Below are 13,651 nucleotides of genomic sequence, written 5' to 3'. Positions count from 1 at the left end.
AGTTGGCACTGTGTAGGAGATGTCAGAGCATGATAACTCCAACAATGCCACAGAATATTTTATTAAGGAAGCAGTTAGTGTTGCCTTCAGCTAATTTATAAACTACTGTCACAAGTAACCTACCTCAGATGACAGTCTTTTCATTTCTTGCTTCCTCTGTTGCTCTGCAACATTTGCCACAGACTCAGCCAACTGATTGAGTTCTTGCTCCTTTGGAGCTCCCATGAAGTTCAGCAAAGGAGGCTCCCAACCATTTCGGAAACGGGGGACATAAGGTGGAATAAATTGGTCTTTGGGCCAGTCCGCTCTGTATGAAAAATAAATTAGAGATCCGTATCAGGGACCATACCAATATTGGTTTAATACATTACCTAAAAATTGAAATTATTTAGAATTTTTACTAGTATAGAGGAGAGACTGTGATGACAGTACAGGAAGAATTGTGTTAGAACACAAAAAATCTGCAGAAAACATTTATTGACCGCACATATAGTCCCTGCTGTGCCTTGCAGAAAGAAACCACTCCTGCAGTAAGGACTTGTCTGTGGTAAAACACAACAAATTTCTGTCTTGTAGCAAAGGATGAGTAACAGAAGAATCAATCACAAACAAAACTAAGACTTTTTTTTACTTGTTGGATGTGGAAAAACATCACAATGCTCTATTTGTGTGAAAGCACCAGACAAGGCTTCAATGAAATGGCCTGCTTTATAAGAATGTCTGGAAGCAGGTATGAAGTATGGAAGCTTAGGGGGCCCAGCGACACCTAAACAAAAGAGTTAAAGGATGGCTTTTACTGACAAAAAAAGCAAGTCTGCATGCCCCAAACCAGAAGAATTATCATCACATTTGCTGTTTTATAGTCCAGTTTGATCTTTTTAAAATACTGTGTCACTTCTCAGAGTTCCATCAGCATTCCCTCTTGTAATACAAAACACGTAAGTTAACACTCTCATGCTCTGCCTTTGCACTGTACATAACATACTGTCCTGCAATATAAAGTACTACATCTTCAGTGGAAGAAGAAGCAGAAAGGTACATTACAGTCTTTTAAGAGTCTTGTTGCTGACACTGCTCAAAATTAAGTGACAAATACTGCCAGTCTCACATAAGCTGCAGGAGCAGTCAGCAATTATTAGGGCTAATTAGCAGACTTGAGCTAAGACATTAACCCCCGAGTTTTATCATTCACTTTTCCTACTACACCACAGTGTCCCTATGGACAGTGAAATCAGTTAGACCATCACTTCTAACCGGCAGAGGTCAACCAACTATATTCTAAAGTGCTTCATTCTTCACTGACGAACACGAGCTACCTCTCTTTCCATTAAACTTCTTCCAGGATAGACAAGGATGGCAGTTCTCAAAACAACCAGTTCATTATTTCACCCAGTGATTCATTTTCCCTGCATGGGGCTCCAATACTATGAGGCAATTTCTACTGCCACTTCCATGAGAACCTGCTGTGAAGATGGCACAGCTTGAAGCAGATAAAGGCAAGAGAATGGTCTTTTGCTAGGGTAAGCTCTCTGGCAACCACAAGGAACTGCAATTCCTCTTTTCAGCTCATTTTGTAGTAGCAGGCCAAACAATGGGCCTAAATGCCTTATTTGGACATTTCTGGTCTTGCGATAGAGTGAGAAAAAGGAAGGGAAAGACCCATACGTCACTCTCTCTACTCTGAGGATGTCTATTACTCCATAGTCTGAGGCTTTCCATGCAGCCTTCTTTACCAGCAAAACACTCAACTACTTTTTAATCAATCAGTTAATTAATTAAAGAAATCCACTTGGTAGAGGTTTATGTTCCAATCTGAAATCTAAGAGCAAAAATAAATAAACACAAAATACATGGTGCACTTCCAGTCCAAGTGATTGCATACTTCATCATCATCAAATATATCACTAATTACAGAATTAAAATACACTTCGCTAATTTAAGCTTTTTCTTTTCCATGTGCTATTTACCTAAGTAATTTCAAACCATACACTTATCTAAAAACCAACAAATGCATAAAACAGTTATTTTTTAGCTAAGCGCAAGCACAATAGTGCATACATTAAATGAAATGTGCACATGTAACATGGTTCAACCAATAATCATTGTTTAAAAACTATAAGCATTTTTAATGGCATTATGATGCCTTTGAAGAAGTGAAGACATTGTACATTTTAGCTTTTTATAATTACTGGAAATTGAAAACAGAAATCTCTGTCTTGTTGCTCAATATTTTGCTGCTTTTCATTGTGGCTTCTTCAAATTGATTTTGAATAGAGACCAGACAGCTGGGTTAGAAAAATAATGGTGAAAAACAACTGGAAACATGCAAGGGACAGATCAGAAAAAAAAAAAGACTGCTAGAGATTATGTCAAGTTGTTATTGATACCATGGACAAAACAAGAATTTCTGTCTGCATTTTCTCCCTCCTCCTCAAGAACCCTAAAAACAAACCAATCCCAAATCCCACCAAAGACAAAGTTTTCATTTCCAAAAAACTTCCAAGAACAGTTCTGAGAAGTCCAAAGACTAACAGATTTATATTGAGTTTATAGGAGGGTGGATACCCTGGCTAAGATTGTGTCAATAAACTGAGTTTAGAGATCATTTCTAAAATCTGCAAAGGCTTTTTCTCACCTTGCTTTGGTCCACGTGTCACCCAATGACATCCATAACTGTCCCTCCTCACTGGTGACAGTATATCGCAAGAAATCTATAGTATCTTTAGATAAGAGGGGGCTGAGTACTGTACCAGCAAGCTCTGGACCTCCTGTTGTCTGTACCACCTAAATCCAAGTATTAAAATAATAGAAAGAACATACACATTGTCAGCAAGGAAGTTACTCTGGATCCAAGTTACCTACAGTGCTACTAGGAAACATATATTATGCACAAATCCCATCCACCTCCCACAACTGAGAGAATCTAATAATGCGTTTTAATGTTCTACAGATTAACTAAACCATTTATTGCAGAAAAAACGCTATTCTGGTAATGAACCACCTACCATTTAGACCCACTTTGGGCAATGTTATTTTTTCTCTATTGATCAAAACCATACATATTTCCATTAAGCAGACATCTAGCTATGCTTGCAACTGTCCTCCTGCATTATGTAACTTGTCTCTATTTTTTATTATTAGTTAAACTTATAATGGCAAACTGTAACACACAAAGCTAAAGATGACTTAAAGATATTTAATAGATGGGGTTATACGCAGAAAATTATATAAATTATTTTCTAAAGAGAGGCTCATCCAGAGACACAGAGATTTCTCCTTAGTTATTGTCCTGGGACACAACATTTCAATCTTATCCTTGAAAATCTTACAGAGCATATAAATACAGAAGTTCTGAAAGAAAACACTGAGAAACTTGGGAAACCTTACCATGTGTAATGGGGTAAAGAGAAAATGAACCAGCTCGGCTGCACTAGGATTCTGGATATGGAACTTTAATTTGGCCTGGAGGAAGGGAAAATGATATATTATTAGAAACATTTAACTTTCATAACAAAAAAACACTTCATATAAAAATGGCCATGTCTGGTCAGGCCACAGGCCCACCTACAACTAGTGTTTTGTCTGCAACATCCGCTATGTGCAAGTTCTCGTTCATTCAATTGCTTTTGAATTCATGTGTAACTTTAGCACCTATTGTGCAAAATGAGAAGTTCCGCAACTGAATTATATGCTTTGTAAAGAAACATCTCCTTTGGCAATTTGCCACCTCTTACTTTCATTAGTATTCTGTAGTTCTTTTCCAAACGAAAACTGAGCAAATCCTTCTCTACTTGCTTTTTTCCAGTGATGCTCATAACCATTTACAGATTTATTACATCCTCTGTTTTTGGTTTGTTTTTTTTTTCCTGAAGCTAAAGTAATTTGTTTGAGCATTCTTGTCCTCCCTGGGCCTTCCTCAATTTTGCTACAGTGGGAACAAATTAAAGTCAGGGAACATAACACCATATTGATGCTCTTCATTTGTTAATTGTCTTTTTATTTTCCCTAATGGTTCTTAACATTTGTTTGGTTGATCACCTTTGATGATGTTCTCACAGCAATCTGTATTACATCAACATTTTGTTCTGATTTGTTTTGTATACGAGAGTTTTTCCCCACCTGTCCAGGATGCTATCATATCTATCGATACTGAATTTGATCTGTCACTTTATCTGCTGTCATGAGATATTTCTACATACGTAGACTGTACACTCCCCATTTGACAAAACAGCTGTAAATATGTTAGACAGCAAAGACCTCTACAGAGGCATGTGTAGGACTTCACTGATAAACTTACTGCACTTTGAAAATCAGCATTTTAGTCCTATAATTTGTCTTCTATTTCACTAAACACGAATCTAAGAATCTACATTCAACCTCACGGCAGCTTAGTTTCTTTGCAAGCTTCAGGCTGTGCAATCTTGGTGGATCTGTTTTGCAAATCTAAGGAAACAAAATCAAATAACTGATATATTCATAGACAGTATTTTGTTTTGGAAGATGCGCGTTTGCTTCTTCATCGATTTAATATACCTGCGTACAAACTGCACCCACATGTGGGTACCTCAGGGGTACCCAGTTGTCATAATTCCTCAGATCCTTGGAACGACTTTAAAGATTATCATCAGCATTGCCATAACCACTTTTCTTCCTCTGGAAGAAAAGCAGTTCGAGAGAGGTTACACACCGTACTGTGTGATTTGCTGCTTTTGTTTTTGGAATAGATGGTTAAACAGTGCCCATTCAAGCAGGGCTTCCATTCATCTGGCTGTAATTTGCCATTTTGATTTGATGTTCTTTAATCCATCACCACTTCTTCAATTTGAAACAGATAATCTCGTGCCTCCCATAAAAAATGGTTTTCAAGAACACATTGTCCACTATCAAGCTTTTCCAAATGTATACATCCACTTAAAAAAAAAAAAAAAATCACATACTTTCTCTGAAACAGCTCCTTGGAAGATTTCTTTTATTACTGATCACCCGTTGACCCTGCAGGCTCCAGAAGCAAGAATTATGCCAGAATGTGTTTTAACAAGCTGTAGTATTTATTTCATCTTGCCATGTGCTCCTTAAACTGCTTTTGCCTTGCCTCATTCTACTTTTATATCTAGCCTTCAAGAGTGTGCCTCCAAATGAAGAAAGGAGAAGGATGTGGTTTTACTGCTAATAACTTCCTATACATTGTTCTTCAGTCATAACAAGCTACTTGCGGTCTTCCTGAAGTTTTTTTGACAGATGGTAGGCATTTTCTAGGAGCTTCCAGCATGGTGTTTTAAAACATTTTCCATTCTACTAACAAAGACTTTATCCATCTAGCAACCCCTTTTATTTTTAAACTAGATTCTTGATTTTATACAGTTCTCCACGTCTGACCTAAAGCACCAGGAAGTGAAATTTGTGGCTTTTATGGCTTCTGCAGTGATGCTGAAGTGAAGCACTGTTACAGCACAGCTCTTCTAGAGCAGCATTAGAAACCAGGTCCTAGATGCTTTTGAATACAAAATGAAGAATGGCTTCTTCTCCTGCACAGCAGATAAAGATTCAAAGATACACATGTTGTTCTTGGGTGAAAAACTAATTTAAATGTAGAACATAGTAAGTACAAGAGAAAAAAAAGAACACTACAGTCACTATTAATGAGAAAGATCAGCATGTTCTAAGACATCCATCCCCTCCAAACCAGCAATTCTTTAAGGTCAGAATCACAGCATTCGATATAAGATTTAAAAATAAATAAATAAATAAATATTCTTAGCGTTTCTAAGTATCTCTGACAGCCCTGCAATCAGAATCCATTCCCTAAGAGGAAGAAAAAAAAAGAATTGATTTGACTCAGTGAATGCAAGAACAATTTTCCCCACTGGCATAGCTTCCACAGCAACTGGAAGAGACAGTCAGTATCTGAAAGTAAATGCTTTGAAGGTGTCCCACTTGCTGCCTCCCTTTAACAGCCATAGCAGAAGAGGAGATGCCAGGAGAAGGCTCTTGAATTAGCATCTCTAAGTATTGAAAACCTATAAAGCAACAGCAATTTGTTGGACGGCCAGAAAGGTCCTATGTAATGATGGCAACAACCACAGAGAGCCTGATGGGCATAGCTGAATAAAACTAAATTAAGGCTACAGCTGGTGATGCTGGCAAGCACGCAACAGAGTTGTAATCCCTACAGAGGTTTCTGGAAATTCTTTTATAATTTAAACTGAGCTTTTCCAAGTAAAAGGCTTTAAAGAACCAGGAAAACAAGAAATGCAATAATGCTGAAAACGAAATATGTTCATCTAATCACTGCGTACAGAACTTAAGGAGCAACATCCCAAACATGTAAGGCCAACCTAGGCCAGAGGTGGCCAGTTCTGCTCTTGTTTCAGTTCAACATTGGATGGAGAAAGAAAAGGTGAAAGTCCAAAACCAATCAAGTAGCAGGCGAGCTATTTTCCTGTCAGCCAAGGACCAGACAAGATTCAATTTCCAGGCACATCAGCATTCTTGAAGAGGATGCTTGTGGGTTTGCTCATTTTAAAGAGCAGTGAAGACCAAGACAACACAGTTTCCTGGATAGTGTGATAATATCTGCATGGCTGGCAGCAGTAGGGCATTCAAGACCAACGACGTTTCTCTACACAGACAAGGCACCGGGAAAGTCAAGCAGAAGGCAAAAGTCTTGATTAAAGCATTCCCATAAACAAGATGACCTTTTGCAGCTCCCTCAGGAATATAAACAATAAAGTATCCACACCCTTGGGAATAGCTGAAATCTCCAAGAAACGTCAACTTAAAATAACTACAAAGCAAATCCATCATGTTACTGATTCTTCCTTCTCTTATTCATCTTTCACCATAATTTTAGTTCTTTATTTCATACTAGTAAAATAAAACATAGGAAAATCAATGCAGCAAAACTGACGTCCAAATGAATATGCAGTGGTAGGGAATACAAAGATTGTGTTATATTTAACATCAGTTATGCCAGGAAAAATCTGTTATTGCATACTTCACACCACCATATCCACTGGCAGTCACTTACCAGAAGATTGAAGCCATGCTTGAATTTTTGGAAGCAGTCAATAAACTCATCAGGAGGTGGTGGTTTTGCACGGAGAGTAAGAACTCCCTCTGGTGAACAAAATGACATTTTTATATATCCATTTAAATGGCATATAACTTCTACAAATATTATAGATATAGTAAGTATCTCCCTTGCTCCAAGAGGAAATTATTAGATACCTCCTTGGCCAATTAGATATTCGTAAGTCTACGGGACCGGATGGGATTCACCCAAGAGTATTAAGGTGGAGGTGCTGGCCAAACCTCTTTTCATCATCTACCAGCAGTCCTGGCTGACTGGGGAAGTTCCATTGGACTGGAAGCAGGCAGATGTTACACCCACTTACAAGAAGGGCTGGAGCAAGGATCCAGGTATTTACAGACCTGTCAGTCTGACCTTTGTGCCAGGGAAGGTCATAGAGCAGGTCATTTTGGTTGCCATCTCACAGCACACACAGGACAACCGGGTGATCAGGCCCACTCATCACGGGTTTATGAAAAGCAGGTCCTGCCTAACTAACCTGATCATCTTCCATGACAAGGTGACCCACTCGATGGATGAGGGAAAGGCTATGGATGTAGTGTACCCGGACTTTAGTAAAGCTTTTGACACTATTTCTCACAGCATTCTGCTTGAGAAACTGGCTGCCACTGGCCTGGACAGGCGCACCCTCTGCTGGGTAAAAACCTGGCTGGATTGCTGGGCCCAAAGAGTGCTGGTAAATGGAGTTTTAAATCCATCTGGAGACCTGTCACAAGTGGTGACCCCAGGGCTCGCTGCTGGGTCCAGTTCTGTTCAATATCTTTATCGATAACCTGGATGAGGCGATCAAGTCCACCCTTAGCAGGTTTGCAGACGACACTAAACTAGGAGGAAGTGTCGATCTGCTGGAGGGTAGTGAAGGTCTCCAAAGGGATCTGAACAGGCTGGATCAATAGGCTGAGACCAGTGGGACAAGGTTTAAAAAGGCCAAGTGCAGAGTCCTGCACGTGGGACACAAAAACCCCCATGCAGGACTACAGGCTTGGGGAAGAATGGCTTGAAAGCTGCCTGGCAGAGAAAGACCCAGGGGTGTTCACCGAAAGCTGACTGAACATGAGGCAGCAGTGTGCCCAGGTGGCCAAGAAGGCCAATGGCATTTTGGCTTGTATCAGAAACGGTGTGGCCAGCAGGACCGGGGAAGTGATTCTCCCCCTATACTCTGCACAGGTGAGGGTGCAGCTCAAATACTGTGTTCAGTTTTGCGCCCCTCACTATGGGAAAAACATTGAGGTGCTGGAGTGTGTCCAGAGAAGAGTGATGAAACTGGTGAAGGGGCTGGAAAACAAATCTTATGAGGAGTGGCTGAGGGAGCTGGGGTTGTTTAGCCTGGAGAAGAGGAGGCTGAGGAGAGACCTTATTTCTCTCTACAACTACCTGAAAGGAGTTGGTCTCTTCTCCCAAGTGACAGATGATAGGGCAAGAGGGAATGGCTCAAGATGTGTCAGGGGAAGTTTACATTGGACATTAGGAAACATTTCTTCACAGAAAGGGTTATCAAGCACTGGCAGAGTCTGCCTAGGGAGGTGGTTGAGTCACCATCCCTGGAGTTGTTTAATACGCGGGTAGATGAGGTGCTTGGGGACATGATTTAGTAGTAGACAGGTATGGTTGGAGTTGGTGATCTCTAAGGTCTTTTCCAACCTAATGACTCTATAAATACATAAGTACATAATATATTTACCAGCTTAGAGAATCTTGTAAACATAGAACCATGACAGTGAGCATATAGTGCAGACACATTTCTAATTAGTCACTCCCTACTAATTTCAAATTATTTTCATAGGTTTCCCTCTAAGAATATACTGCATAGGACTTTTGTACTCAAAGTGAAAGAAAATCACCCCATTCATGAAAAAAAAAACAAAACAAAAACAAACCAATGAGCACAAAAAGTCACATTTTCTAGCTACTTCAATCATCCTTAGAGAAAAACAATTGTGCATATTAAGAATTCCTACCTCCAGGTCCTTTCTTTTTACTTTTCTTAGTTTTCTTCCTCTTTGAAAGTTCAGCAAAAGCTTCAGCAGCTTTTTGAAGTTTAGTAACAAAATACTCAATGTCATCCAAAATATGGTTCAGAATTTGCTATGGGAGAAAAAAAGTAACAGTTTTTCTACAGAATCTATATCTGAAATGCTCCAGAAATCAAAATGACCACACTGTCAGGCATGAACAGCTTCCTCAGAACAAAGTTCATGCTATAACATTCCATATTGAGATTTATTATGTTCCTAACTTTATCCGTAAAGCATTTCAAATCTCAGATTTTTAAAAATTTAGGGCAATTGTTAGTTTTAAAATATGAGAAACAAGATTGTTAAATTCAGACTGAGATTCTACATTTTGTTGACATATTACATTTTCTTTCACAGTATATGAAAAAATTCTAATTATTTGAAAGGACAGCAGTTTCTGAAACAGTGTAACTTCATCATCTCCTTCAGTACAGAGTATTAAGCTATTTGTTCAATGTCAGTATGTAGTTTATATTATAAAGAAGTGCTCTTTGAGAAATTTTTTTTAGAGCAAGTGGAGGAGAATGAATGAGCTCCTATGGCAAACATACATACACCGGCTCAGCAGGGCCCAACATGCTTTCCTCAAGACCCTTTGACGTTGCTGAGGGCAACAGATGAGTAAAAAAGTAGAAAGTTACAACCGACAAATGGGGCAATATTTGGTATCACATATATCACAGGACCTGCCCAACTTTGTTGCGTCTAGGCCAGAAAAGTTTAAGTTACACAAATACATGGTCGATCTGACTTCAGAAATGACCATACATTTATTTTCCAGATATTGTACATATCTAAGTCCCATTAATTTGATGGAATTCTTTATCCTTCTGTAATTTGCCGAATTTGGTCTACCACACAAAATAACTATGTATATGTCTAGCTTTTTGCAGCAGAAAATTTTATATCAACATTCATTCCTTTCACTTTTTTTTAAATTTTTTTTTAAGAAAAAAAAAATAACTACCACTTGTTCATATTTAGGTCTATCGCATAAACATAGGCTGCCTGGAAAGCTTGCCTCCAGGACTGAATTTCCCACGTCGATAAAGTCTTGCCACTAAGCAGAGCTGAAAAAATTCACAGACATTAAGCAATATTACTTGTAGTTTGTCACTTACAACATCTCTGTCAATCCTGGCTGCTATCATCTCTGCTGTTTCTTCATGATCATGGTATTGTCTATGTTTTTCAACTGCAGAAAATGAGAGAGTAAGAAGTTCATATTCTTGGAATATAATATGTGGAATTAGTAATGAACACCTCCTATACAGCTTGTGCTTTAAACCATGCTACTCTAAGGATAAGATGGGCAGAACTGTTTGTACCATTCACTTTGCAAGGACTCGACACAACCAGAAAGCACTGCACCCTAATGCCTGATCCTGCCAAGTTTCACAAAAAAATGGTAGGTGTATGCTTTCAGTCAACTTAGCTGCATAAATTAAGTAGACCTTGTGGTACCAGAGTCTAAATCAAAAACTTAACAGCAGAAAGTGGCAAATTATTGATACAACGTGATGAGAAATCATCCAATTTTATGAGATATACTGAAAGCTACTCCAGCAGAAGCAAGCAAGAAAGAATTAGCTACCACTATCACCTCAAAGATAATTTTGATGTAAATGGTAATTAGCAAAATGGGATGCCAAGTCTGGAAATACAGAAGGAGAAAGCAGTGATGTGATAGAACTGGTATTTCCAAATAACTTTTTTACTTGAAAACAAGACATGTTATCATTTTGAGGAAAGACAAATTTTGCATTTTTAAGTCACATTACATACTGCACTGTGTTTGTTAACAGGTGGGATTTTGGTAAATACCTTTTAGAACAGATCCACATGAGTGGAATGAAAGGAACCCATTAGAAATGCAACAGCATTCCTTGGTTAAGATTTAAAAAATATATATACACAAAATAATAATTTAAAAAAGAACTAGTTTAGCCATACAGACCATTACAAAGAGAAACAAATAAATAAATAAATAATGCTGACCTCTAGTCACCTTTTAATCTGTGATTATGATTTTATTTATCTGAAATAACTGGCCTACACCCTCCCTGTTGCTGAAGAGAGCATCGCTACAAGAGTTAAGACAGTAGTGGTTACTGCCAATGGTACTATATTCACAAAAAATCCCAGGTTAAAATCAGTAGCCCACTCCCCCACCCAGCTAAACACAAGTAAAAGCAGTTCTGAAGAGAAATTCTGAAAATGGATAAGTGCAAGTAAATGACAAGTCAGATTATGACAGTCAAGTCCTATTCCCTAGATCAGGCAATAGCGGCCTGGGGCATTTCAGACTAGACTAGGAGAATAATCCTGTCTGCTCTCAGCAAGGGCAGAGGGGTTACCTCACACAACAGTCTTTATAAATTATTTTTGTTATTACTGAAGATCATAAAAAACCTACCGCCCAGAACATCTGTTTGCCACCACACTATACAGCACACTATACAGCTTCCAGAAATACTCACACTCCCCCTGCTCTGCAGCCCACGCAGACCACGCCGCCACGCGGCTTCTCACATCCACCTGAGTGATGGTCCCTGGTGGCACAGGGGCAGGTGCCCGTGGTGGTGGAGGGATGGCACTGTCAGCTTTGGATATCATCCTAGAGGAAGAGAGAAAAGCCCAGAAGTGACACATGAAAGGAAAAATAGTCTATTTTCTAATGCTTAATCAGAAAAGACAAAGAAGCTTTACAAGGATCTTTTCTGCTCTTGAACATACTACAGACTTGCCAAGTACGCAGTAGTCAAGAGCATGGTGTGTAAATATGTGAAACATAGTATGAAAACCACTCCATGATGGGGTTACTAAACCTTTGTCTCCTGGCCACATGGAAAATCCCTAAATATCACCACAGAGCATGATGCCTAGAGATCTGCCAGTTTATGCAGGTAAATTCAGAGGTTTCGGTTTAGTTGATGGCATTTTTACCACCATATCAAATTCATCACCTTAAATTCTTCTCTTTATGATGCCATCTCATTCATGGCATTCAACAACAAATTTCAAGAGTTATTTGGCCTTTGAGTGCAGAACAAAAAATAATGTTTCCATCACCACTTTTTCCTCCAGTCTCCTGGGCACTCTTCTCCGCATGTCCCACACTTCTGTTTGTCAGTAACCTTGCAGTAATTTGATAATGCAATGTGAGGGAGAAGGGTCTCTCCTCGTGACCCAATGCCAGCACATACCTGATATGACAACGAGTCACTAGCACTGAGCTGTCATGCACTGACGACGACCCCTTAGTCTCACAGCTCTCAAAGACTCATATCTCAGATTATTTTTCCCACTAGATGTACTGACCTACATTCTCTTCCCAGTTACATGTCATTGGTTTCCAGCACATTGCATGCACGTGAGTCCTTGTGGATTACCTCTTTGTGCTTATAATTGTTTGTTATCAACCCACAAAATTTCTTATTTAAGTCTACTTATGTAATTTTAAACACATAGGTAGAGTTAGACACAGTTCAGTTTTTTTATTTTTTTATAGGTAAGCCCATTCCTTGAGGAAAGCTTCATGAGTTGTGCATCAGAATTTAATAGTAATAGAGACTGTTATAAACTCATTCATACAATGGTGACACTTTTACTTAATGGTTTTGTCCAGCACAGAGTTCTTTGTCTGTACCACAAAACTAACTGCTATTGAGAGATACCATCAGGACTCAGTTCCGTATCCACTTGTCAACAGACTACCACCATATCCATTCAGTATCTAATATATTTGTGCCCTTGCTGTTACAACTCTGTTGGCTGCCTCTCATTTCAGCATTAATCTTCTTTGAACCCAATAGACTCTTTTCTCCCACATTTTCTTAATGGCAGAGAAGCTTTTGCTACTAGAGAAACAAGAATTCTTCAGTATTGTTAAACAAGCAGGCAGGAAGATTTGTCAACCTTCAGTTCCTCTTTTATTTAACATCTTTAGACCCTACGGTCTTTTATCAGCATCTCGCACGCATGGAGATATGGAGCATTTATGTTTTTAATTTAAATTCTGAACTACTTGACCCATATTTGGGAGTGAGACACTTTTCTCTGGCAACTGGTCACTATGCCAGCTGTTCCTGTCACTAAGGTGGAATTAAGAAAGGTAAGAATGATGCTATAAATTGAGAAAGCGTGTGATAATTATTAAAGCAAGGCCTCTACAAGTGGTTTTGGAAGTATATTATCAGCTAGCAATAAATAGCAATAAACAACAGTCAGACTTGGAGAGTTTCTGAATCCTGTAACAATAATACACTGTCAAGCCGTTAGGTTTTTACCTCAGAGTCTCAAGTCTCTTCTTCTGTTTCCCACTCTTGCTGTCACTGATGGCACTTTCAATATCTTCATGAATAAAGGTAGCCTAAAGAGACAGGAGAAGAAAATATCAGTTATCAGTTGTATCTCTTCATGCACTTTTTTTAGGACATCTTTAGATTCCAGAAATCCTTATCGAATCCCATTTATTTAAAAGTTCTGAGATAAATTCCTTTACAATATAAACAAAATGAGGGAAAACAGAATGCTATTGTTGGGG

General features: G+C 38.8%; 1 protein-coding gene across 7 annotated transcripts in view; it reads right to left on the bottom strand.

Annotated features, from left to right (window-relative positions):
* EPS8 (epidermal growth factor receptor pathway substrate 8) overlaps window positions 1-13,651 on the bottom strand; it is a 144,222-nt gene that overhangs the window by 32,633 nt on the left and 97,938 nt on the right. For all 7 annotated transcript variants that reach the window (XM_054062543.1, XM_054062534.1, XM_054062575.1 and 4 more), the window contains 8 exons: window positions 13,395-13,477; window positions 11,586-11,722; window positions 10,227-10,300; window positions 9,049-9,175; window positions 7,028-7,116; window positions 3,388-3,462; window positions 2,636-2,784; window positions 124-307 (listed from right to left, as the gene is read on the bottom strand). In XM_054062543.1, the coding sequence (XP_053918518.1) occupies window positions 124-307; window positions 2,636-2,784; window positions 3,388-3,462; window positions 7,028-7,116; window positions 9,049-9,175; window positions 10,227-10,300; window positions 11,586-11,722; window positions 13,395-13,477 (918 nt within the window). The remainder of the gene's footprint in view (window positions 1-123; window positions 308-2,635; window positions 2,785-3,387; window positions 3,463-7,027; window positions 7,117-9,048; window positions 9,176-10,226; window positions 10,301-11,585; window positions 11,723-13,394; window positions 13,478-13,651) is intronic.

Source organism: Cuculus canorus, chromosome 1, assembly GCF_017976375.1.
Source record: "Cuculus canorus isolate bCucCan1 chromosome 1, bCucCan1.pri, whole genome shotgun sequence".
Lineage (NCBI taxonomy): Eukaryota > Metazoa > Chordata > Aves > Cuculiformes > Cuculidae > Cuculus > Cuculus canorus.
This window is presented reverse-complemented; position numbering and strand designations above follow the sequence as displayed.